Source organism: Diprion similis, chromosome 3 (genome assembly GCF_021155765.1).
Source record: "Diprion similis isolate iyDipSimi1 chromosome 3, iyDipSimi1.1, whole genome shotgun sequence".
Taxonomy (NCBI): domain Eukaryota; kingdom Metazoa; phylum Arthropoda; class Insecta; order Hymenoptera; family Diprionidae; genus Diprion; species Diprion similis.
Genome location: NC_060107.1, coordinates 12967268 through 12983860, shown reverse-complemented (window position 1 = coordinate 12983860; position 16593 = coordinate 12967268). Strand labels below are relative to the sequence as shown.

At 40.6% G+C, this 16593-nt stretch overlaps 2 protein-coding genes across 5 annotated transcripts; one reads left to right on the top strand and one right to left on the bottom strand.

Annotated features, from left to right (window-relative positions):
- Nucleotides 1–69: 69 nt before the first annotated feature.
- On the top strand, nt 70–5083 carry LOC124404583 (vacuolar protein sorting-associated protein 53 homolog). Of its 3 annotated transcripts, none has more exons than XR_006929020.1 (13): nt 70–290; nt 491–891; nt 973–1093; nt 1242–1378; nt 1493–2278; nt 2428–2583; nt 2693–2818; nt 2909–2987; nt 3127–3275; nt 3351–3516; nt 3759–3905; nt 4007–4233; nt 4807–5083. XR_006929020.1 is itself a non-coding variant. In XM_046878840.1 (13 exons), exons 1-13 carry the CDS (start codon nt 204–206, stop codon nt 4854–4856), a joined length of 2541 nt encoding a protein of 846 aa, XP_046734796.1. In that variant the 5' UTR covers nt 70–203; the 3' UTR covers nt 4857–5083. The 3 variants fall into 3 exon arrangements, 2 of the variants coding, with proteins under 2 accessions (XP_046734796.1, XP_046734797.1); XM_046878840.1 differs by having other exon boundaries at nt 4007–4142; XM_046878841.1 differs by lacking the exon at nt 70–290 and having other exon boundaries at nt 572–709; nt 4007–4142.
- On the bottom strand, nt 4774–13342 carry LOC124404582 (collagen alpha-1(XI) chain-like). Of its 2 annotated transcripts, none has more exons than XM_046878837.1 (17): nt 13037–13342; nt 12565–12768; nt 12185–12492; nt 11604–12113; nt 10814–11524; nt 10483–10680; nt 9955–10422; nt 9777–9821; nt 9232–9690; nt 8939–9100; nt 8703–8864; nt 8108–8485; nt 7651–7920; nt 6973–7586; nt 6704–6900; nt 6373–6557; nt 4774–6281 (listed from the first exon to the last, which is right to left on the bottom strand). In XM_046878837.1, the coding sequence occupies exons 1-17, from the start codon at nt 13158–13160 to the stop codon at nt 5922–5924; spliced, it is 5355 nt and encodes a 1784-aa protein (XP_046734793.1). In that variant the 5' UTR covers nt 13161–13342; the 3' UTR covers nt 4774–5921. The 2 variants fall into 2 exon arrangements, with proteins under 2 accessions (XP_046734793.1, XP_046734794.1); XM_046878838.1 differs by having other exon boundaries at nt 12565–12753.
- Nucleotides 13343–16593: the final 3251 nt, after the last annotated feature.

Here is a 16593-nt window from a genome sequence, read left to right as displayed (position 1 = left end):
GTCCTAAGTGCCAGACCTATCGCAACTTAACGGGACCTTAACAAGTATACTTGAATGACGTTAGTCAGGTATAGTCATGGCTGCGCCCTGTAATTCCAGAAGTCTGTGACTTATCGCGGTTTGACAGATGCTACCAATTAGTAATTCATTCCAATAGAAACCGCGAAAATTTTTTGTCCTGTGTGACAATTAAAAAAAAAAAAATGGCATCCCGGCAAGACGATGAATTTGAGGAATTACAATCCACAACGTACATATATCCTTCTGATGTTCAAACCGTTATCGAACAGGTTAGGTTTTAGGTTAAATTTTCATGACGACTAATAGCACTGATGCCGAAAACATGAATAATATGCCCTATTCTCTGACATTGGTATTTCTCTTTCTTTTCGACTCAACTATTGCAACTATCAACAAGCAATGTCATGAAAATGAATACAGTATGTGCCGAAGTGAGGCGGGGTTATTTCACATGTAAATTGTCTTTCAGGTTTTACCGAGTACCGATCCCTTGGATCAGCCAAACTTCAATGCTGTGGATTACATAAATTCCTTGTTTCCCACTGAGCAATCGTTATCCAACATAGATGATGTGATAAGTAAAATGGAATTCAAAATTTGTTCCATTGATCAGGAAATTCGATCAGTTGTCAGGGGGCAAACTAATGTCGGGCAGGATGGCCGTGTTGCGTTGGAAGATGCTCATAAAGTGATCAGACAGTTATTCGTCCATATTAAGGACATAAAGGATAAGGCAGAGCAATCTGAAGAAACTGTTAAGGAAATTACTCGAGATATAAAACAACTGGACTTTGCTAAGAGGAATTTAACATCATCTATCACTGCTTTGAATCATTTACACATGTTGGTCGGAGGTGTAGATAGTTTGAAGTGCGTAGAATTTCTGTTTTGTATAAATAATTTACCCAAGGCCCTAAGACTATATTGGAGTAAGATGTATGATATTTTCAGAGCTCTAACGCAGAAAAAACAATATGGGGAGATAGTCATGCCTCTTCAAGCTATTATGGAAGTTATGCAACATTTTAGTAATTACATGGATATTCCTCAAATTAAACAGCTTTCTGATCAGGTAAGACTTAATTTTAACTTCAATTATATGTTTCGTCTCCAATGTTTTATCTTTTTTAGTTCACTAATTCATAGTTGATTATTAAACATTATATTCTAGTTATAATTTAGACCAGAATTAATTGATCAAAACTAATTTACCAATGTAGGTGAAACAGATTCAAGTCGAGTTGGCTGAACAAATAACTGCCGATTTTCGAGAAGCATTTTCTGGTCAGAATCCCAAACACTTTGCTCAACTAAGCGAAGGGTGTCTTGTTATGTCAGTCTTAGATCCTAGAGTGAAGTAAGCTAAATTTTATTGATTATCATTCAGTCATTTTCATCACTTTCATGATAATGAAATGATTATTTTCTAAGCCATTAAGAGTTTAATATTTATTATATTCGATTTGTTAAGGAAAGATCTGCTGAGCTGGTTTATTGCCATGCAATTACAAGAGTACTCTCACTTGTTCGATGAGAATCAAGATTCAGCTTGGTTGGATAAAATTGACAGACGATATGCTTGGATAAAAAAACATTTATTAGAATTTGAGAGCAAGTTTGGTTCAATATTTCCTCAAAACTGGGAAGTCTCTGAAAGGATTGCTGTGCAGTTCTGTCATATGACGCGAGAAGACTTGAGCAAACTTATGGAGCGAAGGCGACATGAAATTGATGTCAAACTTCTTCTTTACGCAATACAGAGGACTACAAGTTTTGAAAATTTATTAGCTAAAAGGTTTGCCGGACTTACGCTGGAAAATTCTGACACACTCTCTGAAAAAAAAACCACAAATCCTTTCGAAGAAAATGAAGAGGCTAAAAACCCCTTTGAGGAAGGGTATACCGAGCAAGGAGAGCCAGAAAAATCTAACACATCTTTGTTCACTCGTTTAATTGGAAAGTGTTTTGAACCATACCTGAATATTTATATAGAAAGTCTGGATAGAAATTTGGCAGACTTGATGGACAAATTTTTAAATGATTGTAAATTGCAACCTCCCGGAGCAAAAGAGCTCGATGGAGTGGAGGGGCCGAGTAGTGTGTTATCTTCATGTGCAGATCTTTTTGTGTTTTACAAAAAGTGTATGATACAATGTACACAACTTAGTACAGGCTTTATCATGCTTAATCTGACTTCCATTTTCCAAAAGTATCTTCGAGAATATGCATTGAAACTGTTGCAGAATAATTTACCAAAGTAAGTGACATAAATGATCTTTGAGAAACTTGGCAACTTAAAAGAATGGGTATTTGTTAAAAGCTTACCTAAATTGAAAATCCATGATAAAACATTTGTTTTCAAGCATATTTTCTTTTTCCTGAGAAATGGCATGTATTCTTTTGTAGAATTGGCAGTGGTGCTAGTATTGGGACCAGTATGAGTAACATAACACGCGATCTTCGAGACCTGTCAACAGCCGGTCTTATACAAAATTTCCAAAGCTTTCTGAAAGAAGGTGAAGCTACTAGATTTAGTAAGGAGGAACAATCTCGGATTTGCTGGTAAAGTTGAATTCCTTATTATCAATTAACAGTACCTGAATATTTGTTGCTTTTGTAAGTTCAAGCACAAGTGCTTGTTCAAATAAATATAGCACATCTATCCCATCAGTATTCTGACAACAGCGGAATATTGTCTCGAGACAACCCAACAACTAGAAGAAAAGCTGAGAGAAAAGACAGATGCACAGTTTTCGGAGAAGATTAATTTGTCACAGGAACAAGATATATTTCACAGGTATATTTTCGTTTAATGCAAAAATTCGTAACAGTTCTATTACTTTTTACCATTTGCAATAAAACAAAACTTGGTACTTTTGTTTTCAAGTGTTATATCCAACTGTATTCAGCTGTTAGTACAAGATCTGGAGTCTGCTTGTGAATCCGCATTGACTGCAATGAGCAAGGTGAATATTTCCAAAGCTACGTTTAATGATGTAATTTCATCAGAAGTTGTTTCATATCAGTTTTGAATAGTTCCCAATCGCAATAGATTTCAGATACTGCTATTAATACAATAAGATGGAATAATTATTTTTGTTACAGGTACAATGGATACACATTGAAAGTGTTGGAGACCAAAGTGCCTACGTCAGCACTATCGTTTCACATCTTAGGCAGAATATTCCCTCTATTCGAGAAAGATTATCATCTTGTAGAAAATATTTTACACAACTTTGTGTTAAATTCGCGAGGTGAACTACTCATTGTATCCCTCTTTCTCTCTATCTCTTCAAGTTCTATTATTCAATGTGATTATTTCTTTCTAGTTCATTCATTCCTAAAGTAGTGCAGCAGCTGTATAAATGTAAGCCTTTGAACACAGTTGGGGCAGAACAGTTGTTACTAGATGTTCACATGCTCAAGACAGCACTACTCGATTTACCATCAACTGGTTATCAAATACAAAGAAAAGCACCTGCCACATACACAAAGGTGTGTACCATCTGAATGCGAAATCATTACTAGAGCTCGAGATATTGTTCTCATTGAATTTTCTGCGAGCCTTGGTATTTTTTCATGAATATTTCAGCGGTTCGTGATTTTTTTTTTAAAATCTTTATCCACCTCACTTGACGAGAAAAAGTTATTTCTGAAGCCATTTCATAAAAACGAATTTACCAATCTTGAAAACAGAATTACTCATTTGCTGAAATGTTTAATTTTATTAATTACAGGTAGTTGTCAAGGGTATGACTAAAGCTGAGATGATATTGAAGGTTGTAATGTCTCCTGCAGAATCTCCGAGTGCCTTTGCGGACCAGTGTAGGAAACTGCTTCCTGATTTACCAACCGCAGAATTTCAGAAAATACTCGATATGAAGGTATTAACTAACTTTTGCTCAATAGTTTCTGGGACCCACAGCAATTTGAAATGGTGTCGGCGATTTATAGAAATTACAGTAACTAATCGTTTCTTTCTCAGGGACTACGAAGAACAGAACAGATGCAATTAGTGGACCAATTTAGGCATAGTGGAAGCAGCTTGTTGTTGGGAGATACCACGAACGTTACTCAAGATAGTCCAGAGCATGAGGCTGGACGAATTAAAAGGTTAGAAAAATTGATAAAGAAAAGGATGTAAATGATTGGACTTTTTGGGTCCTCTTTTAAAAATAGTTTTTTACACCGTGATAGTGGCTGGAAAATTTAGTACTCAGATGTACGCGTCTAATCAATTTGCATAAAGCGTTTTTATACAAAAAAAGCTGAAGATCCCCGATTCAACCAATTCTTCAAAAGAATTTTTTTTGTGTTTTTAACCATATTTTTATGCCTAACGCAATGGAAAGCTCTGTCGAAGTGTATTTAAAACAATTTTCTGGATAAAATATGTGAAAAATGTCAATTCTCAAAAATTCGAATTTTCAGTTTTTGTAGTTAAATGAATCTATTTTCATGAATTTCCTTAAACCTTTTAAATAATGCCAAAACGCTTGTCAAATTTCTCGGAAATTTTTTGATTGGAATCAATGATGTCAATAAAAGGCTTTCAATCGTTGTAATTGGGAACTGATCACTTTGGTCGCGACATCTGGTAGTCAAAAAAGAAACTAGTTTTAGTGAGCACCTAAATATATCATTATTGAGATTCATTCAAATAAAGTGGCAAGTAAAAATTTAAAAAAACATTATGGCAGTCAAACAAATGAGCACTGATTGTAGATAAACTGATGAACTTTTCGTTGCGCACAATACTCAGCCATGTTTTCGTAGTTTCGTTAGCATGTCAATTTCCAATACCGATAGAAAACCGAAACGCTAATGAAAACTAAGCATTTGATATGCTGAATACAGCATGGAAAAAATTTCGGGTAAGAAGGTTATAACATTTACTTCAGTTGCTGAATGCGTCACTATAAATTATATTATATTCATAAGACCTGTACTGTACAATTATGTCTAAACATCGCATTTTCTGATACAGCTGAGTGTATATAGTAGCACGGACAAACTACAAGGTAGACTACATGCGTATAATAAAAAATATTACTGTCATTTAGAATTCTTACATTAATTTGCACCTCTTATAACTTAAGTATATCTATTTTAATCACTGTACATACAAACTATTAAATACCAGTTATTCACTCTTATGTACATAAAATCTCATCACTTCAGTACACGGTAGCCCAACATCTCAAATTTTTCTCTCTCTCTCTCGGTGAGTTTAATGTTTAGGAGATTCAGGATTAAAGATGCCGAGCATACTCGTAAAAATGAACGTCAATCAATTACTATGCGCATCTTAGGAATCTTCATCAACCCATAAAGATGATTTTGCCATGTAATTGGCTAGAGATTAGCCTGACAGAAAAATACATTTACCAAATCATTGCTTAAGATGAAGCATACGTCGTATGAATTGTCTCAATGAAAATAAGTTTGACTTTACCTCAAGCAGATATATCTTACACGACATTTAATCTACAGATGAAAGTACTAGTTGCATAAAACACAATAATTCTATTAATGTTAAGGTGTATATCGTTGGATCCGGGAAGAATTTTTATGACCTTAAGTGTTCAATAATCAATTATGATAGTTTTATCTACACATTCATGTTCCTGCCAAGCTTCATGCTAATGGTTTCGAAGTAAACCTATATTTTATATAGATCAGTTAATGCCGATCGATTCACTGAGTTTTTGAGTACTGATTTGGTATTAAAAGTTTACACCAGAAGAAAAGCATACACATCATACCTAATACATATTAATTGGCATATCCTGTTTAGTTAGCCATTCATTTATCTGTGATATGCAGCTACTCTAGTTAGGAATTTTCTAGTAATATGTGAGTAACATGTGATACCTAGTATCATTTGACGATATTCGTGGTTATTTGAAACATACCGGGCCTACTGAAAAACCAAAGGCTTGATGAGGTAAACCGTAATCAATTGGATAGAAATCAATTATCGGAAGTTGTTTTAGTTTTTTAGTTGCTACTACAAACACTGTTTCACTTTTACTCTTGCGAGTTTTACACCCGTCAACTATTACGCTGGGACGTGTTCCACCGTAGGAAAACTTATCCTCATTTTCACCAAGAAGTTTCAGAGCTAAGTCGTGATTATATCCAGGTACACTGTACCATCCAGCGCTGTTTATGCATGTGTAGGTGAAATTCTGATATGCTTCTTGGCTCAGTAGTCGTAGAAAATTCATTTGGACGACGCCAATGCTCTCGTAAGTTATCTGTGAAAGGTGATGAAAAGTGATGAGTATTCGATATAATTTGTTGATTCAATGCTGTTTTTGACAATGTTAGTACTAATTTATATCTTACTCTGAAACCTCCGCGAAGATTTGAGTACCAGTCGCCGTGTTCGTTTTCCTTTCTCCATGGAATGTTTGGCATTTGACTGCTGTGCATATCGGGAAACACACAAGTTTCGCCTGAAGCTGATATATTGCAGTAAACGTATACAGCATCATCCGGCATTCCGATATTTGGATCAATCCAATACCAACCTGAGTATCAAGAGTGTTTTTGAGTGACAACGGCTATCTTAGCTTTCTTGAGTTTTCAAACTTATTTACATTTGTAAAAAAGGTTTGTCTCAACAATAATGTCATTACTGGTGAATGCTAATTATTTTTTTTAATACAAACTATACCATCTGAAAATTGAGGGTGTCCATAAAACAGATCCTTGCATGTCCTCACTGGATTTTCTCTGGTACCCATTGGTTTACGTATGCGATCTAATTCTTGCCGCATAGTGTATATCGAACTGTACATATCGATAAATTTCGGCCCCAGTTCTTCCTCGCTGTGATTATTTATGTTATCCTGGACGTCATCCTTGTCATTCCTACCGAAAAACACACAGTGACAACAAAGCTAGATTGCCAAAAATAGTTTTAAAAAATGAGTCGATACTAACTTTGGTTCGACGTCTCGTCGCTTTCGACTCGTCAATTCATCCCTTCGCAAAAAGAGCTCCGGTGGAATCATTAGTTGCTCTGCAGGGGGTCCTGGCGGTCCTGGGGGACCTGGTGGGCCTGCATCTCCTTTCATACCATCCCCACCCATCATGCCTTTTAATCCAGGAGGACCTTCCAAGCCAGGCAAACCTTGGGGACCATCGTTGCCTTTTGGTCCCATCAAACCTTGAGGACCTACAGCGCCCTTCGCACCTTCCGGTCCCACCGGCCCTTTCGCACCTCTTTCCCCCTTTTCACCTTGGTCCCCCTTAATTCCAATATGCCCGAGTTCGCCACGATGACCTTTTGGTCCTCGGCGTCCGCGGTCACCTTTTGGTCCCCTGGGACCAGATGCTCCTATTTTACCAGGCTGACCGGCTGCTCCCGACAAACCTGGCGGTCCATTCTCCCCGGCTGCACCTGGCAGTCCTCTAGGTCCAGATGACCCTTGTGGCCCTGGCTCACCTTGTGGCCCAATCCGTCCTTGTAAACCAGGGGCTCCTGGTGGTCCGAGATCTCCTTTTTCACCCGGCAATCCTGTGTTGCCTTGCATTCCCGCTGGCCCTTCGGGACCCTTCAAATGACGAACATGATCATGACTTGTCATTTCCAATCAATTGACGAAAATTGTACCTTACCGGTTTGCCTGGTGGTCCTGGCTCTCCCTCTTTTCCGGGTGATCCCATTTCACCTGTTGCTCCAGCTTCTCCAGGACGACCCTCCTCTCCGTCTTTACCAGGCTCTCCTTTTGGCCCCATTATGCCAGGCTCACCTGGTGGCCCTGGGAATCCTGGTGCACCTGCATTTCCTTTCGGGCCTTCAGGCCCATTGATTCCATGTCCTCCTGGTGGTCCAGCTGGGCCAGCCTTGCCTTCTTCACCCTTCGGCCCTACCGCGCCTCGTTCACCCTATAAACGTACCCGGAAGAAATGTTTTTTGATATTAATTTAAGTTAGATATTTAGTTTTAAGATATTTTAAGATAAGTTTATAACTTTTGCTCTATCGTTCGAATGCAAGTGTTTCCGTTTTTGATTGGAACTTTTAATGGTGGATGTTCGCAACAAGGGTTAGTGATATTGGTGTAATATATTACCGGTTTTCCATCAATACCGGGGGGGCCCGGAGCTCCAGGAGTCCCCGACTCTCCCTTGTCGCCTTGGCGACCCTCAAGACCAGGAGGTCCTTGAATACCCTCAATTCCTTTCGGCCCTCTTGATCCTTGTTCTCCAGGAGTTCCAGCTGGCCCTACTGGACCTGTGGGCCCATCGTCTCCTATATCTCCTTTCATACCTGTTGGTCCAGGTAAACCCTGCAATCCGATTGGTCCTGCTGGGCCAGGAACGCCCATAGGACCTTCTTCGCCTTTACTTCCTTGCCTTCCGATTTCTCCTGGAGGTCCTTTTTCGCCGGAAGGTCCCACCGGTCCAGGCTCCCCTCTCATTCCTTGTATACCAGGCGGACCTGCTGGACCCTAGTTCAAGGACATATAATACAATTAGTTGCTTAGTTGTATTTGATCCAAATTGAGCGTAAAATTGCAAGGAATGATCCTCAATGTTTCAACGCAGATTTAGGTGACATTTTTTTTGTTTGTTGTTAGTCGTCCATGGACGGACCCTGAGTCCGATTGCTTACTATAACACATTAAAACGTTTAGCAATCCAAAATAAATGTATATGTGAACTCACACTTTCTCCTTGCGAACCTTTGAACCCTTTTTCACCAGGAGGACCAATATCTCCTTTATCTCCATCCTCACCAGGAACTCCAACGGGTCCGGGAGGGCCAGGTAGACCTCGTAATCCTGGTAAACCATCTCGACCAGTTGGTCCTGGTAAACCAGGTTCGCCCTAAACAATTAAATCGTCATAATGAAATCTATTGTTTTTAACTACTGTATGCTCTTCACAGTCACTAGACCTACCATTTCACCTTTGACGCCAACTGCTCCAGGTGGACCTTTCGGACCTTGCCGTCCTTCTGACCCAGGTGGGCCATCTTTACCAGGCTCACCTTGTGCACCTTTATCACCAGTTGTACCAGGTGGTCCGAGAGGTCCCATTTCTCCTTTCAAGCCTGGTATACCCTGTTAACAAATTGATATCGAGATTCATTACAAAAAATAGAAAGTTCTAATTGATTTGAAGGAAAATTATTATTGGATCGATATTTACTTCTGAACTATGGTATCCATTGAATTTATTGAAATATAATCACCGGTAAGCCATTCATTCCCCTTTCCCCGGGAAAACCAGGTAGTCCACTTTGACCTGGAGGTCCTTCTTTCCCTGTAGGCCCCATTGGTCCAGGTGGGCCTTCTTTGCCTTGTTCGCCAGGCATTCCGGACTCTCCTGGTAAACCTGGACTTCCAGGAATTCCAGGTTCTCCAGGCGGCCCAGGTTCTCCAGAAGGGCCGGATGGCCCAACAACACCGGGGGCACCAGGTGGTCCCGGTGGCCCGGACTTTCCGGCAGACCCACGTTCTCCAGGTGCCCCAGGAATCCCAACTTTGCCATTAAGACCTTGTTGACCCGGAAGCCCAATGAATCCACGGGGTCCTTCCATACCTGGAGGACCAGATTCTCCCTGGACTCCCGGTGGTCCTGGTTGACCGGTATCCCCTTTGGGACCAGGTAATCCCTCAGACCCCCGCCGACCGCGAGCACCACGGAATCCCTTATGCGAAAATAGGGACAGTCGTATCACAAATAACCCAGGAATTGAACTCAATAAAATTCTGTATTGAACATTTATCAACTTACTCTGGGGCCCATTTCTCCCCGCTCGCCTGACGTTCCGGTGTTCCCCTGTGTCAAAAAGAAATCATTATACCAGTGAAATCAAATTGCCAACCTTCGTAACGAAAATTAATTAGCAGCGTTGGAGATATTTCTGATTAACTGGAAACACATTTTATATTATAACTTTTAACAAACTCACCCTTTCACCCTTATCTCCAGCTGGTCCAGACCTACCCGCCTGCCCTTTGTCCCCCTTCTCTCCAGCATTACCAGGATAACCAGCGAATCCGGGTATTCCAATTTTACCCTTTTCGCCGGGAGGTCCAGGCTGTCCTGTTTCGCCTCGTGGTCCTTCAAACCCTTTAGGACCTTCGAGACCCTCGAGGCCAGGTATACCTTGAGGTCCAGATTGTCCTGGCTCACCTTTCGTACCTAAGTCTCCCTTTTCACCTTCCATACCGCGTTCTCCCTTGTCCCCTCGATCGCCGACTGCGCCTCTCTTGCCTTCGTCACCTTTTACTCCTCGGTTACCCGGGAATCCTACTGGTCCTTGCGGACCTTGAGGACCTTGCTCGCCCTTGGGACCTGGCATGCCTGGATTTCCAGGATGGCCAGGGGGACCATCTGCTCCTGGTAGTCCAGGCATTCCGGATTTTCCATGAGGACCCTATACAAAACAGGAACCTCATTATTTTTCATCATGAGTCATGGTTTTTAGTACACTTACCACTAGTCCAGTGGGCCCCATTACTCCTTGTGGACCAGGAGCCCCTACTGGTCCCATCGGTCCAGACTGACCTGGTGGTCCAGGCTGACCAGCAGGGCCAGTATTACCTTTGGCCCCAGGTGATCCTTCACTACCAGGAATCCCAGGGTTCCCTGGCAGTCCAGGAAATCCACGCGGACCGATAAACCCTCTGGGACCCTTGATTTCAAGCATGAAAACAAATTGTCGTTGAATCTCAGAAACCGGACTTTCGATTCTGGATTGACTTTTGCCCGGTTTAAGGGAAGTCACTATATTACTTAACTTGGTAAAATAATAACCTATAACTCACCAATTCTCCAGGTAAGCCTGGCAAGCCTGGTGTACCATCCTCTCCCTGCATTCCTTCGTGCCCTGGAAGTCCTTGATCCCCCTTACCACCCTGGAAGCCTCTCTCACCTTTATCTCCAGGAAGGCCAGGTAGACCTTGCAAACCTTGTTCTCCTCTCATTCCTGGGGGACCAGTAAGACCTCTATCGCCGTCCCGTCCAGGACGCCCGCGTCGTCCTTCCCTCCCGGGGGATCCAGGCAAGCCTCTTTCGCCTCGCAGCCCTGGTTCTCCAATATATCCTGGTTCACCTTTTTGCCCCTGAGAACCAGGTGGTCCCTCGGGCCCTGGGATACCAGTCAGTCCCATCGGGCCTTCAGTGCCACGCATGGACATCATGTGCTGGGACAACATCTGCCGGAAGGCTTCGGGCTGCGAATCTGGCCCCTTTTCGTTTCCTTGTTGGTTCATTGGTATCATGAAAACGTGTCCTGGAGGTCCTGGTGCACCTTGCATCCCGAAAAGACCGTCTCTTCCAGGTTCGCCCTTCTTCCCTGGTAATCCAGGTGCGCCAACTGGCCCTGGATAACCACGAGGACCTGGTGGTCCAGGAATGGTGTAGTAACCATAGACGTCGAATTTTTCGGTCGGTGAATATTGCGGTGTTCTACCAGAATTTCTACTCTCGCCATAGGTGGTATCGTATTCTTCTGTTGTCGATTTCTCAACTTCGGTCTACTTGGATTGAAAGAAGAAGTGTTATACCTTTTGGAGATCGAGTGGAGAAAGTATTAGCAACATTGATGTAACTCACGAACGTATCATTTGGCGATGATACTGTAGTTGGGGGCTCGCCTACGGTGTTAGACCCTGTGGGTGCATAAATGTAGTCATCGTCTTCATCTGTTTCCGCCTCGTATTCTTGATTAATTGATCGATCATAAGATGCGGATGAATTTCGTCGGCCGAAACTTCCTGCTGGTAAAATAGCCGATCCTCTCCTTTCCGTCATATTGTTCTGTTCACTGTTGACTCCGTATAATTGACTTGGAGATATCTCCAAGCTACTACCGTCAGTGTCACTAGATTGACTGAACTGCTGATTAGAAGTCGGAAATTCTTCGACAGGAGAACTTCCGTGAAATCTAGACTGATAGTCCGAAGAGCTGGAGAATCCAGAAATACGATCGGGAATATGACTGTCGTGCGAAATTGTTCGACCCGGTTGACGGCGATGTTGGAATCCGCAATTCAGGGCAAAAACTGTACAGATTTCGTAGGCTGCATCTGGATTTGGAGCAAGCTTCAAAAGCTCAATCTCTCCCTGAAAAATTACTATGCGCTCATCGTTTGTGAAAAGCTTCACCCTCGTGAGGCTGCAATGCTTGTACTTACCGTATACACATTTGTGTTTGTCAATTGTTGGCCAACAATAATGATTCCAGATGTACTAATGGGTATGGAAAGATTTCTACGTAACTCTTTTGTTATCTGAAGACTACAATCAAAAATCAAAGTGACGGCGTCCCCTTTGATACTGAATCCAAGACGATGCCATTCTCCATTCGAAACATTTACGCCAAATGAAACAGTCTCGACATCGAGATTACCGTAACGAAGGGTTACGTCGTCTCCTAGAGACAACATGAGTTGCTCGTCGCCGAGTTCACTGTAAATCGTAAGTATGGCGGAAGTAGGGCTTCCTATCGATTTAAAGAGAAATCGGTTAAAAAGGGTTACAAAATTTCCAAATGCATATCCTCTATTATATTCACCTGGTTTTTGCTTGGCTACTACGAGAATTGAAAAATCTTGAGGAAATTCATTTGGAAATAGCGTTGCAGTGTTAACTGTTAGAAGTTCCGCTGCTGAAATGTCGTATGCTCCCTTGCTCCAATCACATCGTCCTATGGATACATTAACTCCTGCAGGTTCCTGCAGGATCCCGGTGACATCCATCAAGTCTAGAGTTCCAATCCCTTTCAAATGTCATAAAGAATAGAATTCGAGTGTCACTTTGTACATACAAGGCGTGAAAAGTGCGACTACAGCCTCACTTATCTCACTTGAACTATTGTGAAATATGTGTTTTTTCTACATAGTTATATCAAAGAAGGAATGTTGTATTAGCTAGTAACGGTCAATAGTAAATCGTATTTCCTTCAAATGTCCGGATGATAGTCACTGTATTTGTAAGAATTCAAGTATGAAAATGTGGTTCCGAAAATAGGGGAAGAACGCACTCACCTATGTCCTGAAGGGTGATAACGGTTGCCGCCGGTTTCGAGATGAGACACATGATGGAGAGAAAGATCGCTATCCGGACGCAGAACAGCAACGTCCATGGCTGCGACAGGTAGTCGACTCGCATGCTCCTAACTAATTCACCAATGTTGAAATCATTGTCCTGCACCACCAAAAAGGACTTCCTCGTCGACGAGTGTCGGGTTGGCGCGAAAAACTGGCGTTGCGTTACGTTGCAAACGCTCGGATTCGAACTTAAATTCGGCCCGTCTTCGAATCTGCAATCCGAGCACGTTCGCGACGCTTATTTCCGTGTCACAAACCCTCTACTGAAACTAGGACCTAGATTTTGTTCAAAGCTCGATGACTACTCGGACGGCGTCTTCCCCCACTCGCCATCATATTGAGACCCTCGACGTCTTCGCCATTAACGTGACGATGGCTAGGCAATGAATTCTGGGTGATTCTAGACGCATTCCACACGTGGCTTTAATTACAATTCCGCATCTACTGCTACTGATTCAGATAACAGATGGATTTCTCATCATATATAGGGTGAGATTACTTTATTCCTTACATATACAATCTATCGACAACGATAGATCAATTCCATGCCTCGTGGTCACCAAACTGCCACAATATTTTGTCATACAGTTTATCATATTTTGCGGAATTTGTAAACGTTCATCTCATAGATTTTCGTACCTGGACGTATAATAGCAACGATTTTATTATTATTTTTCATAGGTCTCCTTTGCGAAGCTATTGCATATTTAAACCTTCATGTCAACCAAGATTTTTCACCAAACATTAATGAAATCGTCCACATTTATCTTTCCTGTTTTGTAATATGAACTCCATTCGTTCTTAATCCCAGTTTAAATTTGTGAAAGCTTCCTTCTGATTTTCGAAATAAACTGTAGTTCAAATTCAGGTCAGGGTTGAAACAACATTCCTGGAATTAGTTCTTACTCCCCGTAGCATTCCAGTTTCGGGTTGCCTTTGAAAATTTTATATCAAATCCTGGTAAATTTACTAGTCTCTTTTTAAAATGAATGTCCTACTGGTAAAGGAACTAAAATTTCGCACTGAACTCATGGTTTCTCTTATGGTCAGATATAATTTGTTCGCCAGGATTGGCAGCCTGAATCTGGTACGCAATGATTACACATAGTCGCATTTAGATTGATTGTTTGATGAAAACCCATTCCAGCTGTTACAGAACAACGACTCTGCTTTATCAAAATAAATCAACTTATGACTTAGATTGCTTTTAGTAGCTTCATATTGTGAAGCTACAATTGTGAATCTCTCGCTTAGATTCAACCATTTCGGACAGTTATACCCAGTGAAGCAAGGCGATTTTATTCTAAAATATGAATGAATTTATCGATTGAATCGAAGAGTGTATGTTATCACGTTGACCGGACTTGTACAAATAATTATAAATTTTCATACAAAACTCTAGAATGTTTGATCTCGTCATACAAGCCGGGAACGCATCAAGTTATGAGATATAATATATAGCCGCGGAGTAAAGAATGATAAACTTTGTATCAATGTATAGCAAATAAGCTAATTGACGAACGCATGCGATTGATCCTCCGCTAATTGATTCGATTAAGAACTCACTTACAATCCATATGTTAACGACCTCCGGACATAGTATCGGTAATTTAATGCTTTCGCCAAGATCTCTTACTATAGGAGGCTTTGCCTGATATATTTACTGATCCCTAAAAAGTTGTTTCACACATTCATATGGCAGAACACTTTTTTCATCTACCGAGCCTTTTGGAGTTGAATCTGTTGAGACGGTAGGAATGTTGTTTCATTAGAACTTGGAACACCCCGTGAATGAAGCTAACGATGTCAGTGACCGAAGCGAGCCCGTTAGTTGGCGTGAACTTTAACCCTTTGTATCTCATTGATTAGGCACTCCAGCCAATTACTACACTTTAGAACAAAAGTTATAGGATAAAATCGTAGTAGAGAAATTAGGACATAGGACAGTGTTGTTGAGCAAAATACGCAATTAATTATGTAATTTAATCTGTCTCCCCGCATGAATGCCACTCATATAGAGTCTAAGTGGAAGCTGTAAGTGAGCTGGTTCGAAACCAGGATAGTTAAATGGTGTTTACGGAATCATACATCGGAAATTATTCCCAATAAAGTTTACTGTACATATTTTTTAATTTTATATACAGGCTCAAAATTTCCGGAGAATTTCATCAGAAATTATTACAGTGCCACAGGATTCACATTCAAAACATGCCCATTACATATATGCACTGTATCTCAAGACGTTAAACTGAAATGGAAAAAAGGTGTAGAAACCGAAAATCAGGGTTAGTATGTGCAGGTTCATCTCGTTGGAGACAAGGAGAATAGGATTTGGATAAAATGAAGCCATAAAAATTCATGGAACATAATACTTTGTTACAGTTTAGCTGGGTAAGTCCTCTAAAAATAATGCGTATCACAAACTAAATATTTATACAACAAGCTAATCCAATAGAGAACAATCTATTAAAGTACTAAGGCTAGAAGATATGCTCTAAAACTAATGAAATGTCGAAATTGTTTCTTCTTATAATGCAAGAACGAGGTCGCAATGGACGGGAGTAAAGACCCAGATTTTTTATACGCGTCCTGCAATATTCATAATCCTGACTGCTGAGTTTGGTCATGTTTTTATGCTATGTTAGCTACCCTAAAATTCCTCGGAGAAACATTTTTTTATTACAATGAGACAGCAATACTGTATGGTATTTAAATTGGGATAGGGTTTTGCGTGTAATTAGTACTCGAAAGGAATACTTATTTGTGAAAACTGTAACGCGCATTCCAAAAAATTTCCGAGTTTAGATCACACCTTATATTTATATCAATAAGTTTCAATTGTTTAAAAGTAAAAACTAATTCGTTTTCTTTGATTAAAAGTGAAAAAAAATTTAGGAATGTAAAAAATTAGATGATAAATTATTACGAAATTGTAGTAAAAAAAATTGATAATAGTTATAGTAAAGAGTGACCTAAATTTGAGGACATTTTTTTTTCGACAATGGCGGAGCACGGCGCTCTGCGGCTTTAAGAAATAGGTACTCCTATAGCGAATTAATTACACACAAAATTCGATCCCAATTTGAGTACCCCTCAGCCTTGCCGTCACCTTGTTAGTCAAATTTGCAAAATCGATGAAGAATGTTCAAATTTGATGGTCATCTAGGAAACTAAAGACATGGTCCTGTGAAAAAATTCTTTCGAATGTGGTTTCTGAAGAATTTCAGAACACAGCATTTCGTTCGTTATTATAGCCATAAATAATTTTCAAACAAGCGGCGGATCAGTGCTCACAGGTCGCACTGACAACGGAAAGCATGATGTTTAGACCATATACATAGTAAGAAAATAAAAAATAAGGTATGCTCTGCGCACCTCTTTCTAAGAATGAATCGCATGCCCCGACCGTATGAAGGCCATCTTGGATTTTCAACCAATCGCATTCTTGATGATTTAATGCAATTTTTAAAATGTCGAATTATTCACAAATAGTT

Excerpts from the sequence above, each read along its gene's own strand:
- LOC124404583 (XM_046878840.1), top strand. The coding sequence starts at position 204 with ATGGCATCCCGGCAAGACGATGAATTTGAGGAATTACAATCCACAACG. Across the intron at positions 892-972 it reads GGAGGTGTAGATAGTTTGAA|AGCTCTAACGCAGAAAAAAC; the intron begins GTGCGTAGAATT and ends TGATATTTTCAG. Across the intron at positions 2,819-2,908 it reads GAACAAGATATATTTCACAG|TGTTATATCCAACTGTATTC; the intron begins GTATATTTTCGT and ends TTTGTTTTCAAG.
- LOC124404582 (XM_046878837.1), bottom strand. The coding sequence starts at position 13,160 with ATGCGAGTCGACTACCTGTCGCAGCCATGGACGTTGCTGTTCTGCGTC. Across the intron at positions 9,822-9,954 it reads CTGGAGATAAGGGTGAAAGG|GGGAACACCGGAACGTCAGG; the intron begins GTGAGTTTGTTA and ends TTTTTGACACAG. Across the intron at positions 8,865-8,938 it reads TTGGCGTCAAAGGTGAAATG|GGCGAACCTGGTTTACCAGG; the intron begins GTAGGTCTAGTG and ends TTAATTGTTTAG.